This window comes from Orbicella faveolata, unplaced genomic scaffold (assembly GCF_042242905.1).
Source record: "Orbicella faveolata isolate gen_17 unplaced genomic scaffold, um_ofav_v1 contig_26, whole genome shotgun sequence".
NCBI lineage: Eukaryota > Metazoa > Cnidaria > Anthozoa > Scleractinia > Merulinidae > Orbicella > Orbicella faveolata.
In genome coordinates this window covers 4,671,757-4,694,067 of record NW_028301554.1, presented here as the reverse complement: position 1 = coordinate 4,694,067, position 22,311 = coordinate 4,671,757, and the positions used below count along the sequence as shown (strand labels likewise).

The 22,311-nt window shown below is 38.1% G+C and overlaps 1 protein-coding gene across 3 annotated transcripts; it reads right to left on the bottom strand.

Moving 5' to 3' along the window:
• Positions 1-1,837: 1,837 nt before the first annotated feature.
• On the bottom strand, positions 1,838-17,187 carry LOC149107745 (uncharacterized). Of its 3 annotated transcripts, none has more exons than XM_089295876.1 (8): positions 16,971-17,187; positions 12,611-12,675; positions 8,459-8,535; positions 8,189-8,234; positions 7,431-7,482; positions 6,515-6,591; positions 4,788-4,851; positions 1,838-3,252 (listed from the first exon to the last, which is right to left on the bottom strand). In XM_089295876.1, exons 1-7 carry the CDS (start codon positions 17,044-17,046, stop codon positions 4,801-4,803), a joined length of 444 nt encoding a protein of 147 aa, XP_089152002.1. In that variant the 5' UTR covers positions 17,047-17,187; the 3' UTR covers positions 1,838-3,252; positions 4,788-4,800. The 3 variants fall into 3 exon arrangements, 1 of the variants encoding a protein (XP_089152002.1); XR_016209101.1 differs by lacking the exons at positions 1,838-3,252; positions 4,788-4,851 and adding exons at positions 9,994-10,058; positions 14,063-14,118 and having other exon boundaries at positions 6,537-6,591; positions 8,172-8,234; positions 16,971-17,030; XR_016209102.1 differs by lacking the exons at positions 1,838-3,252; positions 4,788-4,851; positions 12,611-12,675 and adding an exon at positions 14,063-14,118 and having other exon boundaries at positions 6,537-6,591; positions 8,172-8,234; positions 16,971-17,030.
• Positions 17,188-22,311: the final 5,124 nt, after the last annotated feature.

The window sequence follows — 22,311 nt, the reverse complement described above, 5'->3', positions numbered from 1 at the left end:
TAACAAAATTCTCTATCGTCGGTGACAATTCCTCTTCCTCCTCAAGAACAGAACCGTGGTGGAGCAAGGTGTAAGGTTTAATTAAACTGTCCTCCACAAAAGCCATAAGACGCTGGAAAAGATCTTCCGGGCGCTCATCGAGGTTCAAAAGAATGTCATCCAGGTCTAAAAAGTGACCCCCAGTAGTCTGGAATCCGAAATGAAGTCTAATTGTCTGCCATATGTCCCCAATACAAGTAGAATTCTTGACAATCGTATTACGAGAGATAATTGGGCAATAATTTGCAATCTGGCCTAGCATGAGTTCGAGCATGTTTACCTTTTGGGTAGCAGTTCGCCTTCGAGCAGCTGGAACCGACTCCCCATCATCAGTGTAACCGCGTAACGGGCTCGCCCTAGTCTTTTTCAGCCACGACGACCCTTCGCCCAAAAATGGCGCGAAATTGGCGTCCAGAGACAAGGTGTAGAGAAGATTTTGTTTCCAACTCTTGAAGGAGGTTAAAGTTTCGTTCTTTGAGAGGCACCACTGCTTGGGGGCTCTGTTAGAAGACATCGCAGCTTACGGAACAAGACGATATAGACAACCGACTCTTGGCTGCTCGGGAATCCCGACGAATCTGTCGATAAAGTGCGTTGGATCTGACGGGAACGTGACGATTCGAATCTTTACCGCTGCCACCACGCCAGTAGTCTAAATGGATACACACTAGGCCCCGACGAACTGTAAGCTTTATCTTTAATGCAAGCGAAATCTCCCCGTAACGAGAACTAGATACAACCAAGATGGCGGACGAATGAAGACTGATCGCGCGGGCTTTTATACAACAATGAACGCCGCTGACCGACCGACTGCAGCGGAGTGCCGCTGGACAACCAGCCTACTGGCGCTGTCTTATAGATTTAGCAACAGAAACGTTCGGTTATCTAATTAATGCACAGTGGAAAGATTGTTCATAGTCCTGGAGCTCCCAACATAAATCTTGGCATCTTTGTTTGCTCTATTGAAGCTTCTTGGTCTTAAAGCCACTCCAGTTTACTATTAAACTCTGTGTTTGCTGATAAATTAATTTACATTTTACGCCGTTTCCTGTCATAGACAGGCTGACTTGCTCTGAAGAGAAATAAGACAACTAATGAAAGCTACTTTTGCCATCGATCTGTTTTAAATATGGATGACCGTAAATTAACTTTTCTTCAGTTTTCACTTTATAATGTACTTTTTACAACAGTCTGACAGAGCCAAAAACTTTGCTATGTAAAAGCAAACGATGGAGCTTGCAATAAATCATCACTTTGTGATTGTCTAAATGTCGTGGCTTAGTATCATAATAAAGCTGTATATTATTACTACAACTCTTTAAAATAGGAACCAGACGATACAAAGTTAGCTAGAGCTGTACTTATCACGGCGGAACCTGCTTTGACAAGTAAAACAATGGAAACCGTTATTTTTAATTTATTCATTCGACAATAATGACATGAAGTCGTCGAAACGTCATGTAATTTTACTTACGTCAATTTTTTTTAGGGAAATCCTTTTCTAAAAATTTGTTGATTTAAATCAGCTATACTTATTATATGTGCATCCAACGGTATCAGTCACGGACAGCTTGCAGTTCATAAATTTACCGCGTTCAGTTTCTCAGTCTTGTAATGAAAACGAAACCAAAGTGATAGAAACTGAAACAACACTGTGTGGGGTTTCCCTGCAAGACAATAGGAGGTTCAATATATAGGAAGTCAAAACAAATTAAAATTTCAATGAGTTTTAAACGTTACGCAAAACAATCAAATAAAAACATTTAAAGGTAAGTTACATTTTTTCTATTCCCATTCCTTGCTAAACACTGACGGTAAAGTCCAATAGCTTTTAGAGCACATTGGGTTTTTAAGCATAGCTAATAATCAGTGAACTGGTTATCAAGCTAGACAAAGTTCTTTGTTGTCTCTTGTTATTCACTCTTTGGTTTAACCGTGCATAAAAACAATAGGAGTTAACTCAGTTCTGTCTTATTGACCAACCGATAGAACGTTTCAATTAAGTCATTAATGCACTGTGTATGATAGCAAATCGAAAGATCGTTCACAGTCCTGGACCTTTCAACATAAATCTTAGCATCTTTGTTTGCTCTTTGAAGTTTCTCGGGCTTAGAAACCACTCCAGTTTACTATTTAAGTCTGTGTTTGCTGATTAACAAAAATTAACATTCCACACCAGTTCCTGTAATGGACAGACTGACTCGCTCTGAAGAGAAATAAGACAACTAATGAAAGCTACTTTTGCCATCGTTTTGTTGTAAAATATAAAAGACCGTGGATTAAGTTTTCGTCACTTTTCACTTTATAATGTACTTTGTACGATTTGATTGATTTCAAACTCTCGTTTTCGATGGCAACAGATATCAGAACTGACAGCGCCAAAAACGTTGCTATGTAGAAGCAAAGGATGCAGCTTGTAATTAATCCCCAGTTTATGACTGTCTGAATGTCTTGGCTCAGTATCATAATCGAGCTTTATATTATTCTAACAGGTTAAGATAGGAACCAGACGATGCAAAGTTAGCTAGAGCTATACTTACCACGGAGGAACTTACTTTGGAAAGCGAAACTACGAAAATCGCTTGAGGGGTTCTAGATATTTCGAGGAACACTGATTATCATAATACTCGTCATGAATGGAAGATCTATTTCGATGTTCTGGAGTGCCAAAACATACGTTTGGCGAGATGCGAGAAAAGCTGAAAATCCGGGAGGGATGTGTAATGTGGGATACCGGATTTGGAATCTGCTTCTTTCAACCAGGAAATGCGCGACAAATTTGATATTTATGGGCGGGATGCGGGTAAAAAAAAAACAAAAAAACCCAGCAAATTAGGCCTACTAAGTGACTGAACTTCTACCTTGGAAACCCTGATGTGACACCTAATCAAGAGGTTTTAAAACGGCTTCCCAACCGCGCGCATGTTTTGGTTTTTAGTCACAACAGCGTCATTGACTACAACTGGTTTTGATTAGTCTTTAACTGCATGACTTTGGAGTAGTTAGTGATTGCCGTCAACATTACGCTTACAGATTATTCTGGGTTCCTTCTTTGGGTTCAAAAGGTAGATCGACTGTGAACAGTTTACTTAAAGATTTCAGTCTAACAAAGATAATCAAAGCTATTTAAATCTCGATTTATACTCACTGGTATTGGTGAGTCGAACAGAGTGAAACCAAACTCAATACGCGTCTATAACAAGACCTTTCTCTCTGAAAAAGAGAAGAGAAGGGAAAGTCTAACAAATTATTAATACGCAAACGATGCTTCCAAACATTTATTCGCGTGACTTAAATTTTCGCGTAACTCACTAATAACTCTTACATCAAAAAGAAAATCAGTCACGCGATTCATGCAAACCTCTCTCAGTGTCAATTTAAAGTATTAAAAATCAGCTATACTTCTTATATGTGCACCCAACGATATCAATCACGGACAGCTTGCAGTTTATAAACTTATCGTGTTCAGTTTGTCTGTCCTCTGATGAAAAGGAAACAAAAGTGATAGACACTGAAACAACACTGGGGGGGTTTCCCGGCAAGACAATAGGAGGTCCAATATATAGGAAGTCAAAACAAATTAAAATTGCAATGAGTTTTAAACGTTGCGCAAAACAATCAATTAAAAACATTTAAAAGTAAGTTACATTTCTTCTTTTACCATTCCTTGCTAAACACTGACGATAAAGTCCAATAGGTTTGAAAGCATATTGGGTTTTTGAGCATAGCTAATAATCAGAGAACTGGTTATCAAGCTAGACAAAGTTCTTTGTTTGTCCTTTGGCTTAACCGTGCATAAAAGCAATAGGAGTCAATCGAGTTCTGTGTTATTGATTAGCCGATAGAACGTTTCGGTTATGTAATTAACGCACTGTGTATGATCGCAAATCGAAAGATTGTTCACAGTCTTGGACCTTCCAAGGCATCTTTGTTTGCTCTTTTAAAGCTTCTCCGCCTTATTAATGAATCTTTTGTTGGCTGATTGATAGAATTTACATTCCGCGCCAGTTTCTGTCATAGATTGATTTGCTCTACAGAGAAATAAGCAAGTACTGAAAGTTACTTTTGTCATCGTTCTGTTGTCAAATATGGAAGACATTGAATGAACTTTTTAGCTAGAGCTGTACTTACCACAGCGGAACTTGTTTTGGAAAGTGAAACTATGAAAATCGCTTGAGGGGTTCTAAATATTTCAAGGGGACACTGATTATCATAATACGTCATGCATGGAAGATGCAGTATTTCGATCTGGAGTGTCAAAACACAAGCTTGGCGGGAGGCGAGATTAGTCCGTTAAAAATCCAGGCGGGAAGCGGAATGCCGTATTCGAGATAAAACGTCTGGATCTGGGCAGCATGTGCTTATTTTAATCAGAAAATGCAGGATAAATTTGATATTGAGGGGCGGGATGCGGGATGAATACTAGCAAATCACTTCTACGCAGTGACTGAACATATTAAGAAATATACCATTACTGTATAATTGGAACCCTTGATGAGACACCAAGGATCCTTTAAGGCTTCTCAATCGCGCTCCATCTTTTTGTTTCAGTTACACCAGAGTCGTAGAGCAAATGTGCATGATTACAAACTGGTTCTGATTACTGTCAAAAAAAAGGTTGCCAAAGCAGCATCAAAATGTTGGCCTGGGTTGTTTCTTTGTGTTGAAAAAGTAGATCGAATGAGCACAGTTAACTTCTTGATTTAAGCCTCCTATGAATAACAAAGCTACACTTGTTTTATACTCACTAGTTTTGGTGAGTCAACAGAGTGAAACCAAAACTAACACGCGTCGGTAACAGGACTTTTTCCTCTGAAAATAAGCAAAATGGAGATAGTTAAGCGAAATATTACTGCACTAATAATATACATGAAAAAATTACTCGATCACGTAGGGGCCAAACCACCCCCCAAATGTTTCGTCAGTTCTTGGGTATTTCACATTATTTCGCATTACTTAAAAAGTATTGACTCTTTCTACACCAAACTTGGCAGATGGGCAGAAAACCTATTGTAAATTAAATTGCGTGAAAAATGTCAGTAAATGTCAAAGTTGTGACGTCACAGTGATGACGTCATGTTTTTTTGCCACTTTTGAAGTTTTTAATATGTATGTTTTACAATGTGTTCGAAAGAGCACATCTAGGGGAGTTGAAATCTGAAAAAATTTTGTCCATATCACAAAAATTAAATGAAATATGGCATTTTTAAATATGAAAAATAACCCTGCAAATATGGGGTCCCCCCTTGAGAAAAATCCCGAAATTGGAGCCGCAATTTTGTCTCAGCAAATGCAGCTATGTTGCACATGTAATGTGCCAGATGACTAAAGCAAAAATAAAGAAGAAAATCGGGATAAAAAATTATCCCTCTAGTGTTGTTGCGTTAAAATTAGTTTTGTTACGTCATAACCTGTGACACCACCCGTTTTTTTTACTGTTAATACCATCCTAACAAAACCCAAAATCAAATTTCTAAAACCATACGATTTTTGACAACATCAAGCTTTCTATTTTGCTAGATTATTAGCCTTCCTAGAAAAAAACTGAAAAAAATAAACCAGAGAGACTGACTTAAGAAGGACAGTATGATTAAGCAAATTCCGGTGGGGACAGCAAAAAAATATTTAATTTACCATATCTCAAAAAATAATCATCATAGCAAAAAACGGTTTCCGGCATTTTACTCCTCAAGTCAAGACCTTTCCAATGACATAATCTTTACATCAGATTTTACAAAAAATTATAACACGTTTTGGTGATGTCATCAATTATGACGTCATAATCTGACATTTTGTCACAACTTCTAAATTAAAATAAACTGGAGAACAAAGAAAGCTCATCTGCCAAACTTGGTTCAGAAATATATTAACCAAGCAAATATAGCCTTCATGAAACATTTTTTTTGGGGGGGGGGGGGGTGGTTTGGCCCCTACGTGATTCTGATTAGCTGAGAGCAGTGCAGTTCAAATGTAACACCAGTGCATAAAATGTAACAACAATGCAAAAACTGTAGCACCAGTGCAAATTGCACATCATAATTCTGGATTATGATTGGCTGAAAGACAATAGGAAATTTTCTAAGCCAATGATATCACGTCAAATGATGACGAAAAATCCTCTGGCACTTCCTCCACGCAAATTTTTTCATGTTTATATTATTGATAAGTAATCAATGAGTCAATAACTAATCAAACGAGTTTTTCAGAAAGAAGCGGCTCGTGCAATTTCAGCTTTTTGAAAAACTCATTGGTACAAATTAATTCCAAATTGAACTCGAAACCTATGATTACCTATACCTTGCGGTGCCTCCAAGCAATCTTTTGCGTGACGTGATAATTTGCGTGACTCACTATTTGGCGCTTACAGCGGGAAGATAATCAGTCACGCGATTCATGAAGTTTCTTTCAGTGTAAACTCTAGCTCTTGTGTACCGCACGCTATTAGTCACAAATAGCTTACTGTTTATAAACTTACCCTGTTTAGCTTGTCAGTCTTCTCAAAAAAGTGGAACCCAAAGTGATAGAAACTGAAACAGCACTGAGGGAGTTTCCCTGCAAGACAATAGGAGGTCCAATAAGAAGTCAAAAAGAATCGAATAATACTCAAAACAATCGAATAAAAACATTGAAACGTAAGTTACATTTTTTAATTTCCATACTTTGTTGAATACTGACGGTAAAGTCTAATAGTTTTTAAAGCATATTGGGTTTTTTAACATAGCTAATATTCATTAAAATGGTTTTCTAGCTAGACAAAGTTCTTTCAATTGTTGTATGTTGCTGTTCGCTCTTTGGCTTACCCGTGCATTAAACACAATAGCTCTTAACTTAGTTCTGTCTTATAAGTTAAACGACAGAAAGGTATCGGTTATCTAATTATTACACTGTTGAAGGATCTTTCACAATCCTGGACCTCCCCATATAAATCTTGGCATTTTTGTTTGCTCTTTTGAAGCTTCTATTGCTTAACAACCACTCCAGTTTACTGTTTAACTCAGTGTTTACTGATTAATAACATTAACATTTAATGCTGGTTCCTGTCATAGACAGACTGAATTACTCTGAAGAGAAATAAGACAACTAATGAAAGCTACTTTTGTCATCGTTTTGTTGTAAAATATAGAAGACCGTGAATTTACTTTTCGTCTGTTTTTACTTTACAATGTAGTTTGCACGATTTGATTGATTTCAAACTCTGTTTTTCGATGACAACAGACATCAGGACTGACAGAGCCACAAACTTTGTTTTTTACTGGCAAACGATAGAGCGTGCAGTTGATCATCACTCTATGATTGTTTGAATTTCGTGGCTATCATAATACAGCTATATATCATTTTAACTAGTTAAGAGAGAAACCAGACGATGCAAAGTTAGCTAGAGCTGTACTTACCACGTCGGAACTTGCTTTGGAAAGTGAAACTACGAAAACCGCTAAAGGGTTCCTAGAAATTTCGAGAAAACACTGATTATCATAATGCGTCATGGATGGGAGATGTATTTCGAAGTTTCTGGAGTGTCAAAACGTCAGCTTGACAGGATGCGAGATAAGCTGAAAATCTAGGCGGGATGTGGAAAGCGGAATTCGGGATGAACATATCTTGGCGTGAGCAGCATGTGTTCCGTTCAACTAGGAAACGCGGGATACATTTTATATTGAGGGGCGGGATGGGGAATGAAAAGTGCAAGTCATGGCTACTTAATGACTGGCGGAATTAATTTAGCTTTCTGGTGTGTCTGTAAACACAAATGAGTTAAAAAGAAGGAGGTTTTAAAACAGCTTGCCAAAAGTGTTTCGGTCACACCAACGTCGCTACTTATAACTGCTTTTGATTAGTCTTTAAACACATGACGTCAGAGTTAAAAGTAGTTAGGGATTAGCGTCGACGTTGTGGTCACAAATTCTCTCAGGTTCTGACTTTGTGTTGAAAAAGGAAATTGACTGTGAACGGTTTACATCACTATTTTAGTCTACTACGAATATGTCATGTCAAAATTAAATTACGTAAATCTTTGTATTTTAGGAATGCACGTACGTATTTTGAACGAGCTTGTACAGCTAATTGACGTGACGTGTCTAAATAAAGTTTGCATTGTATTGTATTGTAAAGCTAAAATTATTATACATACTCACTAGCTTCGGTGAGTCACCTGAGTTAACCAAAACCAATATGCGTCGATAACAGGGTCTTTTCTCCTGAAAAGTAAGCAAAAAGGGAAAGTTAATTGAATTGTTCCTGCAGAAAACGGTGATTCCAAACAATCATTTGTGTGACTTAATTTTCTGCGTGACTCGCTATCGGCGCTTACAGTAGGAAGAAAATCAGTCACGCGATTCGTGTCGTCTCTTTAAGTGTACACTCTAAATCTTGTGTACACGCGCGCGACTAGTCACAAATAGCTTACAGTTCATAAACTTACCGTGTACAGTATGTCAGTCTTCTCATAAAAGTGGAACGCAAAGTGATAGCAACTGAAACAACTCTGAGGGAGTTTCCCTACAAGATAATAGGAGTTCCAATAAGAAGTCAAAACAAACGAATAAAAACATTCGAAAGTAAGTTACATTTTTCTATTCCCATACTTTGTTGAATACTGACGGTAAAGGATACAAGTTTTTAAAGCATAGTGGGTTTTTTAACATAGCTAATGTTCAGTAAAATGGTGTTTACTTAAAGAAAGTTCTTTCAATTGTTGTCTGTTGTTGTTTGCTCTTTGGCTGACCCGTGCATAAAACACAGTAGCTGTTAACTCAGTTCTCTCTCATAATTTAACCAACAGAAACGTTTCGGTTATCTAATGAATACACTGAAAGAATGAAAGATACGAGTGCAGCTATAACACTACTGGAAAATATCTTTTATGATTTGATTGCTACTGTTGGACATCTATTACCATGTAATTAATACACTGTTGAAAGATTTTACACAATCCTAGACCTTCCTCTATAAATCTTGTCACTTTTTTTGTTTTTTGTTTTTTTGGCTCTTTTGAAGCCTCTAGGGCTTAGAAACTAGTCCAGTTTACTATTTCACTCTGTGTCGGCTGATTAATATAATTTGCATTCCACGCCGGTCCCTGTCATAAACAGACTGACTTGCTCTGAGACAAGTGAAACATCAACGAAAGCTACTTTTGCCATCGTTCTGTAGTAAAATATGGAAGGCGGTGAATTGACTTTTCCTCAGTTTCTACTTTATAATGTACTCCGCACGATTTGGTCGATTTCAAACTCTCCTTTTTTTTATGGTAACAAACATCAGAACTGACAGAGCCAAAAACTTTGTTGATAGCTAGAAAGCGGTGGCCTGAGCTTGCAATTAACCGTCACATAATGATGTTCTGAATGACCTGGCTATTATAATCAAGCTCTATATTATTATAACTCGTGAAGATAAAAACCAGACGATGCAAAGTTAGCTGGAGCTGTACTTACCACCACGGAACTTGCTTTGAAAGTGAAACTACGAAAATCGCTTGAGGGGTTCGCAACTTTTTGAGGAAATATTGATTATTATAATACGTCATGCATGGAAGTTTATAGGTGCAATATTGAATGCGAGATACGGGATTAAACTCTTGGCGGGAGCAGCATGCGCTCATTTCAACAAAAAATGCGGGATAGATTTGACATTGACGGGCGGCGTGCGGAATGAAAAACACCAAAACACGGTTACTCAGTGACTGGAGGAATTGATTTAGCTTTCGGTAATGTTTCTAAACACTGATGAGTTAAAGAGTAGGGGTTTAAAACAGCTTGCCAATTGCGTTTCGATCACACCAGCGTCACATATTAACTACAACTGACTCAGATTAGTCCATAACTACATGTTTGTGGCAGGCGTTACTGTTTCAAATTCTCCCAGGTTCTTTCTTTGCGTTCAAAGAGTTTATTGACTTAATGATTCCAGTCTACTATGAATAACAAAGTAATTAAAATATTGATTTACATTCACTTGTTTTGGTTAGTCGACCAGAATGGAACCAAATTAAATACGCGTCAATAACAGGACCTTTTCCTCTGAAAAATAGAAGAGAAGGAGAGTTCAGCGAATTACTATTGCGCAAATGATGCTTGCAAACAATTATTCGCGTGATTTAACTTTTCGCGTGATTCAAAAGTAGCTCTTACAACAAGAATAAAATAAGTCGTAAGTATTCATGAAAACCTATCCCAGTGTAAATTTAAAATACTTAGCATCAGCTATACTTGTTATATGTGCAACCAACGCTATTAGACAAAAACAGCTGACAGTTTATAAACTTACCGTGTTCTGATGAAAATTAAACCAAAAGCGAGACAATAGGAGGTCCAATATTAAGTCAAAACAAATTGAAATTAATGTATGTTTCAAAAGACAATCAAATAGAAACATTGGGAAGTAAATTACATTTTTTCTATTTCCAGTCGCTATTAAATACTGACGGCTTGATGTCCAATAACTTTCAAAGCATATCTGGGTGACCATAGCTTGTAATCAGTGAAATGATTATCAAGCTAGACAAAGTTCCTCGTCTGTTTTTCGCTCTTTGCCTTAACCATGCATAAAACCCTATAGCTGTTAACGTATTGTGTTTTATGTTTCTCAAAGATTAACCAACAGAAACGTTTTGGTTCCGGAGACCCTGTTAGGGGTAAATTCCGACAAGCGACATGGCCTTGAAACGGCGACATGAGAGCTATGAATTGGCGACGAACGACAGACTACTGCAGCGAAATAGAGAAAGCGACACCAATGGCAAGATAGACCGACAACGAATTTCGGAATTGAGAATGCAGTGATTGTTTTAAACCTCTGAGTCGAAGTGAAGACGCATTTCCAGAGTTTTAAATGTGTTTTCCTCTCTCACGCGCGATGTCGACGGGTCGTGAAACCCAGGCTTTCTTATATATGCTAAAACGTCCACGTCGAATAAATCGAGTCCGTCATTGCTGAGCATTTTTTCTCACTATCAGTTGAGTGAGCAGTGCACTCAAACGCCTAAAAACACGCTTAAGGAAAAAGGAAAGAGATCTTCGACCGTCTGCTTCATACTTTTATTAGCGGGTCACCAGTAAAAGAATATGAAGCTGTATTATCAAAAATGGCATTATGGAAGGAAAAGAGAGACCGGGGAAAGTTGCCAAGGTCTTATCGTCTTCAGCAGAAGATAAGGGTTACGCTAAATTCAAAGGAAGATTATAGATAGCAGAGATTATCTGATTGAGGCCGTTGAGATTTTGAGTTAAAGAACGGTTGTTAAACTTAAACATGGTAAAAATAATCATAGGTTTGATTGTACTTTAGGTCCAAACACTGACTGGCAATTCCAAGTGTCTCAATTTCAAAATTTCCCGGGGGGAGCATGCCCCCACATCCCCTCGGAAGTTAGCAACTTCAGCGATCGAAAGCATGCCCAAGCCTTTAGAAGGCATGCCCCAATAGGCCTTCAGCATGCCCCCAGCCCCTTGGAAAATTTTGAAAAATTGAAGTAGCTAAGAAGTCTTTTCCTTCATTTTGAGTCGAAATGTGATGCTTTAAAAGTAACCATAAAGTAATCATTAAACTCACTGACCGGAGAAATGCTGGCTCTGCATAAGAATTCCTACTGCTGAAAAGTGTTCGAAGCAAGTGCAAAGCGTACAAGGAGTAAATTATATCCAAAGAGATACTTAATTACATATGTACTTGACTAAACCAGCAAGGAACCTTCAATGCGTGAGAAATAATAGTTTCAGTGTGAGAGCGCAAGATTGAATTCGTTTGCGTGAGCTTCATGCTCAACGCGTGAGACTTGAGAGCACTTTGTGGGTTTTTTTTTTTTTTAAATAAACAAAGGTATCACGATTTGTTATACGTGTAGTTTCGTTTTAATCGAACAAGGTCAAATTTCCCGACACAACTCCTCTCAGACGAAATTCCGACAGGCGACATAGGAATCTTGCGAAATGCCGACATGGCTGGTGGCGAATTTCAGACAGGGGACATAGTTACCCCCCCTAACGGGGCCTCGTTGTGCAATTAACGCACTACGTGTGATCGCAAAACGAAAGATTAATCACAGTCCTGGACCTTCCAACATAAATCTTGGCATCTTTGTTCGCTCTTTTGAACTGCCTTGGGTAAATTAAAAGCCACTCCAGTCTACTATTGAATTCTGTGTCGGCTGAGATTATAGAATTTACATTCCAAGCCTTCCTGCCATAGAGAGACTGAATTACCCTGAAGAGAAATACGACAACTATTGAAAACTACTTTTGCCATCGTTCTGTTGTAACATGTGGAAGGGCGTGGATTAACTTTTAGTCAGTTTCCACTTTATGATGTACTTTGTGCGATTTGGTCGTTTTCAAACTATCGTTTCCCCATGGTAACAGACATCAGATCTGACAGATCCAAAAACTTGCTATGTAAAAGCAAACTATGAAGCTTCCAATTTTTATCACGTTTGTGACTAAGGTCGACATTACGGTTACAAATTCTCTCGGGTTCCTTCTTTGCGTTCAAAAAGTAGATTGACTGTGAACAGTTTACTTAACGATTTCAACCTACTATGAATAATAAAGCTTTTAGAATATTGATTTATACTCACTGGTTTTAATGAGTCGACCAGAATGAAATGAAAATGAATACGTATCAGTAACAGGACCTTTTCTTCTGAAAAGTGGAAGAGAAGGAAAAGTTAAACAAATTATTACTGCGCAAACAATGCTTGCAAACATTTATTCGCGTGACTCACTATTAGCTATAGCAACATGGGGAAAATCAGTCACGTGATTCATGTAAACCTTTCTCAGAGTAAATTTAAAACATGAATAATTAACTAATTCCATGTTATATGTGCACCCAACGCAATCAGTCACGGACAGGTTGCAGTTTATAAACTTATCGTATTCAGTTTGTCGATCTTAAGATAAAAGTGAAACCAAAAGTGCCGGAAACTGGAAAAAAACACTGTGAGAGTTTCCTTGTAAGGCAAAAGGAAGTCAAGGAAAAATGCAAACGTTTCAAACGCGGCTCAAAACAATCGAATTAAAACACTTCTTTGTAAGTGTGTTATTACGTTTTTTGCTATCTCGATCCATTTTTTGTCAACATACTAAGGGAATAGTCCAGTAGCTTTAAAGGCATATTGAACGTGCGTCACTTCGTTTACAGAGGGATAAATGAAATGTTTTTGCCAAAATTGTTCCCAGTACAATGGAACTCCGCCTTATGGTCACCTCGTTAAAGCGACCACTTTTTATGTCTCCGTGAAACGTCCATACTTTTCTTTATAAGAAAGCGCCAGCCCGCTAATACGACCAACAGCTACATTCTGAAATCCCAACATATATAATCCTTGATAACTTTACCCCATTCAGTATACGGCCACTCAAAAAGTTATGTTCTTCTTTCTATTGTTAATATGGTATACACTGATTGAAATCTCTCTATTTTTTAATTATATCTGCATTCGGGATGCTTTTAAAAGAGCAGCTGTTTAGAAGTGCAATTGTGATATGTATGTTATGACGTCACTTAAATTTAGACAAGTCAGGAAATTTGACCCCACCCCGTTAATAAGGCCAAATTTTCATGATCATGGCCCATTGGTGACCGTATTAACGGGGTTCCACTGTAAAATAGCAAGGTATATATTTTTTCTTTCTCGTGATTATGATGACTAAGCACGCCTGTACGTGTCACGCATGACAAGAAGAAGAGTTGATAGCTTTAATTTATGCTAACAGTGTCATGGCTAACAATGTTGTTTTGAAAGACCTGAACCATACCACTAATCTTTGGAAACTACTGTGCAGTCGCTGTCGAATTGACGTTGTAGAATTTTCGTTTGTCTTATTCTACGAAACAGCATTTAGTTCATATCACTTTCAAAAAAAAAAATGTAGATCGTGAACCGTCTGAATTTGTACAGAAGTAGGGTAGATTAATGAAGCCTAGAATAGAGAACGCAGCACGTTCTACAATAGCCTAGTTTTTGCTTGTTGCAAATAGGATGAACTTAGTGATCTACGCCTTCTATAAATTAATATCTACTCACCAGTCAGTCTGAATTAACAGGACGAATCCAGAATCAAACCGCGTCAACAACAGCAACTGTTTCAATGATAACAAAGAAGAAGTTAAGCAAGATTTACATCGACAAGCGTTACTTTTAGCGAGCGTTCAATTGCTTGATTGCATGTATTTTCTCGCGTGACTCATTGTTGAAGCTCGCAAACCAAATAAAGTTTGTCACGCGATCCATGCAAATTTCTTGCAGTGGAAATTATTCAATAATATTTAACAGTAATTAATACCGATCTTTCTGTCAGAGTTATAAGCTCATATTTGAAGCACGATGAAAATTTACGGTGTTTAGTTACACCATCTTGACATCAACATGAAACCAAAACCAAGAAACTGAAATATATCAGTGAGAGAACTTCCCTGTGAGTTAGTAGCAAACAATGGCACATACAAATAGAATAGCTGCGAAACAACTTAATAAAAGAGTTCTTTTAATCTGTGTTACATCCTTTCCTATCTTCATGTTTTTGCTAAATGTTGTTGCTGACCTCTCGATTCGACTTTGAGCTTCGATAATCGTGTTGCTAGCATATTGTACATCAATACACACAATCCAATGTCACAAGCAGAAACAACAGAGAAAACTACTCTCTTAAGTTCTATAGAGAAAGGTTGCCACCTTCTCTTGATATTTTTCAACAGACGTTTCGGCTAATGCTTAAGCCTTCATCAGTGATATGGAGGCGAAGTTCGTTGTCATACGCTATTTATGGTTATTCCCCAGTATTGCATTGCGCATCCCTACTGCGCATAATTTCACGCGTGATTAGCGCGCGCGCATTAAAAAATGGCGGCTTTTTCTTTACAGCTGGACCTCGCCATAGAGGTAAATCGTCATTTTCTCGCAAACGAGTATGGTGACCTATCATTTTTTTTCTGTTGTTTTGAATTGAGTAATAAATTTCTCTGTGTAAAATAAATATGGACCAATTCTCAGTGTAGAACAAAAAGCACTCGTCGGAAACGTGAATTTAGCAAGCAATCCTGACTACAATCATGGTGCTATTATAAGGATTTATTGGGTACAAACAAGGCGCTGTTGTTCCTAAACGAACATGGGGACCCCTCATTTTTATTTCAAAATGTAAGTTCCTATAATATAAACAGTCAATAGGCAAAGTTTCACAAAAATCTCAGTACAGGTTCTATTTCAGTGGAATGACCTTAAAGTAACGTAACGCGAAGCTTGTGCGCGTGACCATGTAATTCATGCTCGCGCGATGCCTTTGTAGGCTTCTGGAAGTACCTTTTTCCATGGAACTTATGACATCTCCTGGCTACACTTTTTCCATTTTCAAACCACTGTCTATTGTCTACGTGATCTTTGCATGAGCTGATTTATGACCTTTGCCATGTTCTCAAATGAAAAAAATAACCACTTGCTCGATAATTTCCTCGGCACTAATTCGTGAATCCGGGTTTTGAATTAAAAAAGCCAAACAAAACAAAACAAAATAAAGCGAAAAACTGATATCCAACTTGCTAAATGCAACTTATGACTGTGGTTTCTGTAGGCAACCTTGATACATTTGGCAGCTTAACCGACAAAACCCAAAAACCTAGAATTAAAGACAGATAAGGGAACGCAAGAAAAAAAGGTAACGCTTGGTGTTGTGTAATTCTTAATTATCATTTTCAAGATACGAGAGATTGCAAACTTTTATTTGTGTCCGTCACTAACTGGCCTACATAATGTAGTTTTCACGACTTGATCGATGACATTGATTAGTTTGGGATAAATCTTTTTTTTGTGATTTTATAAACATCCTTGCAGCTATTCTGTGGTCATGAGGGCAAACAATACTGCTATACTTGCCACAGAAAAGTTCTAGTTTCAAAGGTGAGGACTACGAAACATTGGGGTGTGTTCCGAAATTCCAAGAAAATAGATCATCATATCACGCATTTTTTTGTCGGTATTTGGGATGGGTTTAAAAAAGTATACAGGATGAAACTACCCTGTGGAAAGATTTAATTTGCACACTTCGGTAAGCGGGATGTGTGGCTATTTTATAGTTAATGGTGGGATGCGGAAAAATATTTCAAAAACCAGGAAATCGCATTCTCTTCGTGAACTCTACAGTTTTACCTAAAACGTCTCTAAGGAGCGTGAACTAGCTCAATGAGCATGGAGTGCTCCTCTAGAGGACAGAAAAATAAAATATAAAATAAACAGAAATATTACTACTACTGTTCAGAGTTTATTCGCTATCCTCGGTGCCTCCCTGGGTCCTCCCTCCCCCAGAAGGGTAACGTGAAGCGCGGGTGTAAATTGTTTCGTCTGATCCACTGAAGACACCCAAATTATCAATCGAAGAGAATCGAACTTGTTTCTGCCGAGCCGGGGCTAAATCAAGTTATATGCGAACGATTATCATGATTATATTCGAGTTTAAATGGTTAGTGATTTTGTGCCTGCAACACATAGCAAATTTGTATTAGTTTTCGCCGTTACAGTGAGCCCAGTATGCATACAGCTTTTCGTAACTGAAAGAGACCCGTTCTGTGATCGAGTTAGGTTCTACCTTGGCCTTGGAGATGAGCAACGTCCTTGTAAAGTGACTATCATAAAGGTGTGTTCTTGATCAATGACAGTCTTATCTCAACCTCGAATGTATTCCCTAATAACCGGTTGGCAGACTTATACCATTATGAAGCACTAGCTAAAGCAGGTTACTAATAGACCGCAAGCAGATTAGTGCTGGCAAGAGGATTTCATTCGGGATATCTACACCGTAACAACTAGACTATACAATATCAGGAGCCCATTTGAGGCCATGTTCATAATATACCGAATAAGCATATGGATATGATATTAAACTGTTAACAGTGGAAGCCGAAATGATGTAATGTTTAAAACAAAATAAAAACGAACTTACCGTTTCGCAGTAGCCAGTGTACAATGAGTCGTCCGTTCTTCGAAAGAAAAACTGCACAGGGGCGTTTATGTGTCATTGCTTATATAGCGTGTTATTCGCATAAATTATCGATCTATAAAACCATTTCAGTTTCAAAACATTTGATGTCATTTGATGTCACAAGCGGAAACAGAAAAATATGAAAAAGAAATTGTCGTGGGTACGTGAATTTTGCATGAGGGCATTATGACCTTTGCTCATGAATAGACTTTGTACCCATGAATGCGAAATGTCACAAATTTCCATTTTGGTTTCTGCAAACAACTCTCGAGACATTTATCAGCAAGTACGCCTCATAAAACGCAAGGTAGCGATTTGCAGACGCAATACTTTATAAAAACACAGAAGGGCGATCGATCTAGCAATCATGAACTTACAGTGTTAGTTGTGCGATCTTAAGATTAACTTCAAACAAAAGGCGATCAACTAAAATAACACGAGGGACTTCCCCTGCAAGACACAGGAGAAACAAGGACTGATACAAAACATAGTTAATGGAAGGGAATGGTTATGAAAAACGACAAAGTTCTTTGTCGTATGTGTTTGTTCTTTTTTTCGGCTTTAACAGAGCGCAAAACAAAGTTGTTGTCTAATACTGAGTGAAGAACTAACCAATAGAAACGTTTTTGTTACGTAAATCATGCATAGCTAGTGTATGAGCGCAAAACAAAAGATCGTGCACAGTCGTGGACCTTCCAACATAAATCTTGGCATTTTTGTCTGCTCCTTTGATATTTGCAGGCTTTATAGCTATTCTCATCTATTAAGGACTATGTACAAAAGGATTTAGGCACATTAACCAGAGAACCAATCATTTCTAAGGCGTGTTATATCCGTTGTCATGTTCATTCTTTTCTGAAAAAAAAAACAAACAACAACAACAACAACAAGAACCGAGATACCCATACGACGGCTTTCAAATTCATCACTCCATTTACTGTAGACTTCTTGATGAATGATACAATTGACTTTTCAGTTTCATGTCATGGTGCTTTACAACAAATAAGCGCAACTTAAAGAGAACTGATATCGCTCGTCCTTTCGAAACTTCCATTTGCATTTAACACACGTAAGTTTGTGAATTTACTGTTTGCATCAGTTGCTATATAAAGAAGTTGACAAGTTTTGTTCGACGGCTTTCTTCCTCATTTACCTTGTAACCGACAGACAAATTACAGAATAAGCCATTTTCAAGTTTGCGATTTATCATTGTTTTGTGATTTAATAAATATTTGAACTATATCTTTGAACGATATCTTCTTCTCAAATGACAGGGTAAACAATGCAAGATTAGCGTTTTACCACATTAGAATTCCCTTTGAAAAGTGAAAACTAAGAAACGTTCCGGTGTTTCCCGAAATTTCAAGATAAAAAAGATCATACCACGCATGTGTTTGGTGGTATGAGAGGTGGGTTTTAAATAATTACAGCGATGAATACGGGATGAAACTATCTCTGGGGAAACATTATTTGCACTCATCGTCAAGCGAGAAGCGGGTTCGACGCTTTAAAAGTTAATGGCGGGAACAGCAAATTGCACTTCCTGTGTGAACTTTACAGTTTCACCACACTGATATCTCTCAGCAACGCCTTTTAGCTCCAGGAGCACGAAGTACGCCTCCAGAGCCAGCCGTGTAAAATAAAACTGTTCGGATTTTACTGCTCGCTATCCAAAGTGCCCCTCCCGCCACCCCCCTCCTCCCCCGGCAAGGCAACCTGTTACGTACGGAAGTAAATTGTTTAGTTTGATGAAAGAGGGATCCCAGCTGATATGTGCAAATTAACCAAAGAAACAATTTCTATTAAGGCGACTTACATGTGCTTTGCTATGTTCATTCTTTTCTAAATGCAGACAAGAAAGCGGTCCAACAGCTTTTAAATTAATTATTCCATTTTGTTGTGGACTCTTGATGGTAGATTCGAGTTTCAATTTCAAATCATGAAAGAATAACGTGTTCTTACAACAAGTGAGACAACTTGAGAGGAACTGATATTGCTCGATTTTCTTCATTTACATTTCAAGATATTTAAGTCTGTGTTTTTACTGTTCACATCAGTAACTACATAATATAGTTTCCACGTTGTAATCCATGGCATTCTTCTTCCTTTCTTTTGCAACAGATCGGCGAATTAAAAACAAAACAGCTTCGGGCTTACGATTTATTTAATCTTCGCTTCGTGATTTTATGAACACCTAAACTACATATTATTGTCAACCGAGAAGGCAAACAATTCCAGTTTCTAGCTACTTAGCAAAGCAGAGTTCCCTTTGAAAAGTGAAAACCACGAATTGAACATTCGGGTGTTCCCCGTAATTTTGAGAAAGCAGATGTTGTTATCACGCATACGTATGGCTGAATGCGGGAAGGCCTTCAAATAAAGCGGGATACGGGATGAAACTACATCACAGATTACTGCTAGCTGAGGATTTTATGCGGGACCTTCGCGTCTTAACCAATATGCCATGTAATTATTTCAAGAGGTTTTCGTGATTTCCCGAATGAGAAGGATATATTTTAAAAGTGTTATCAGCAGAAGCCGAAATTATACATTGTTTGAAACAAAACAACGACTAACTTACCGTTGCACAGCCTTCCGTCCTCCTCACGAAAAACTTGAGAGCCGGGACATCTACGTGTTACTGTTGATAATTTTGTTGATCGCATAAATTAATGATCTATCTGTAAAGCCATTTCAGTTTCACAGTATCTGACGTCACAAGCGGAACAACGAAAGAGATTTCTTTTTCTGTGTTCGAATAATTAAAAAAAAAAAAAAAAAAAAAAGAAAACGGTTGAAATAATTTCGCCTTGACCAATGCATACTTTTGTTAATGAAGCTTTCAAATTTCAGAATGTTAAATGACAATTCGCTTTAGAAACGGCTCATCTCGCAGTCCTTTGCGGGACGGTTACTTAGAACAAGAGTGTGAGATAGTTTTCAAAGTGGCTCATCTCACATACTCGGAAGATCGTAAACTTATTATATGTGTCAGTCACTACATCAAATGGTTTTCACGATTTGATCAATGCTATCCTTCTCCATTTCAATTGTAACAGGATACCACATAAAGCCACAAAATAAGAGATAAGTTGTACTTACCACTGTGATGTTCGCATTAAAAAGGGTCGAAAGTGAAAACTACGGAACACTCGACGCCTTTCCTGAAATTCCGAGGAAAGGGATGACATATTACGCAGGTTTTTGGATGAATTCTGGATGGGCTTAATTTCGAGGCGGGATACGAAATGAAACTTCTTCATCAAAGCATATATGCACTGCGCAATTAGGATACCCACGATTTGAAAATTAATGGCGGTAAACTGATTAAAAAATATATAGCAAATCGCGATTTTTTAAGTAGGGGTATTGATTGATCCCATTCAGTTTAAAAGTACTTGCAAAATTTCGCCTTTGCTCGAATTGCTCGCAAAAATTAGATGAGTGCTCGCTTGCTCGTGCTCGAAAACGTTTTACAGCTGCTCGCATGCTCGGGTTCTTGTTAAAATTCTCTGCCGTGTAGCGCAGGCATAATTTGCATCTTGGAGCCAAAATTGACGCTGGAAACAATGTTTCCAGTTTTATGAAACTGGCAAACGCTGGGAAGACATGCGCGCGCTATGAATGCTTCTGGAAACATCTATTCTGGAAACATGCTTCTTCGTTTAATCATAAAAATTACAATTTCTTCCAGTGCGATTGGTTTAAACAACTCCTATTTTCCACTAATTCACTTGCCAAATTGTTATCGGACAGTTTGTTACTAGACAGTTTGTTATTTAACAGTTCAATAAGCCAACCGCATTCAAAGTTGTAGTTTAAATCAACCAATCACATTCAAAGTTGTAGTTACGAGCGTGCGTGGGTGCGCGCGTTTGCTTTTGTGTTTTTGGCGCCTAATTGCCGGTAGCAGGTGCGGTGGCCTTAGAATGTTTTCATCTCCATTGTAGGCATTTTAATGCAAATTTTCCCTTTCTTTCATAACTTGGCTTTTCTTCTTTTCTCGGAAATTGTAATTTTTTTTTATGATTAAATGGTAATAAGACTTCTTGTCGTCCAATTCGGTCTGTAATCATACTCGTGATAAACAAATCGGACTCCCGCTGCACGGTCGTCCGATTTTGTTATCACTCTTATGATAACAGACCGAGTTGGACTCCACTCAGTCCTATTACCATAACTGACGTTCACGCGCCTAAGAATTCTTCACGAAAGGCACCCGCAAAGGTAGAAAGTAACTTCGAGACACGAGGACATGAGGAATATTACTATTACTAATCGACGTTCAGAGCTTTTAAGATCTGTATGGCTGTCATTGGCTAGACCCTATAAGCCTCCAAATGAATTTTCATTGCGTTGAATCTTTTTCAGTCAATCAGCTTGAAACCAGTTTGCCGACCATGGAATCCGAAACTCGGAATGCGTGTTGGATTACTTGCTGCAAAACAATGTTTCCTTCTAATAAAGGAGAGATTCCGGTTCGCGGAAACTTTACGAAGTGCTCATTGCTCACCATTTGTAGTTTCTAAAGTGCTCGCAAAACTAAACGCACTGCTTGCATGCTCGCAAAGGCCCTGATTCGATCCTCCTGTTAGTGAACCCCACGGTGTCACTAAAAGGATCTGTAAGAAGTGGATATTAGCTCACGGAGCAAAACAGATGTCTCGAGAGGCCGCCTACGAAAAAATTCTCCTGATTTGTTACTTGATATTCTCAGAATCTCCCTCCTCCCAGCAGGGTATCGCAATACGCATGATTTTCACCTGTCTAGTTTTATGTGTGGTCGACACCTGAGTTATCAGTCGAACAAAACCGAAAGAAGTTTGTTTAATGCTGCTAATAAATCAAGCTACATAAGAAACAACGAATTCAAGACTAATTTTATCGGTGCGTAATGCTACCTTTACAAAACATCCGAAAACCAATTTTTTCTTTGTTCTTCCGTACAGCGAGGCCAGTGTTTATAGAGCATCTGTTTGTGGCCGAAAGAAACTTCCGTTGAGAATAGATTAACGTTCTACTTGGGGCTGAAGGTGAACAGTTTCTTTATCAAAAGGTGCGTTCTTGATTCACTGCGGTCTATTCTCAACTCTGAATGTGGAAAATTCAAAACCCCGGTTGGAAGGGACACGTAGCATTTGCTAAGGCAGGTCACTAATAAACTGCTAGCAGATTAGTGCTGGCAAGCGGATTTGATTTGGGGCCTCCTTTCTTAATCACTAAGTTATATAATTATATGAGAAGGTTTTGGCGATATCCCGCATAAGCAAAATGGGTATGGTAATTGTTATTAGTCGAACTT

Coding starts and splice junctions, on each gene's coding strand:
- LOC149107745 (XM_089295876.1), bottom strand. CDS start 17,046: ATGACACATAAACGCCCCTGTGCAGTTTTTCTTTCGAAGAACGGACGA. Junction 8,235..8,458: donor AGACTGACATACTGTACACG/GTAAGTTTATGA, acceptor CTTACTTTTCAG/GAGAAAAGACCCTGTTATCG. Junction 6,592..7,430: donor CCAAAGCAAGTTCCGACGTG/GTAAGTACAGCT, acceptor ATTGTCTTGCAG/GGAAACTCCCTCAGTGCTGT.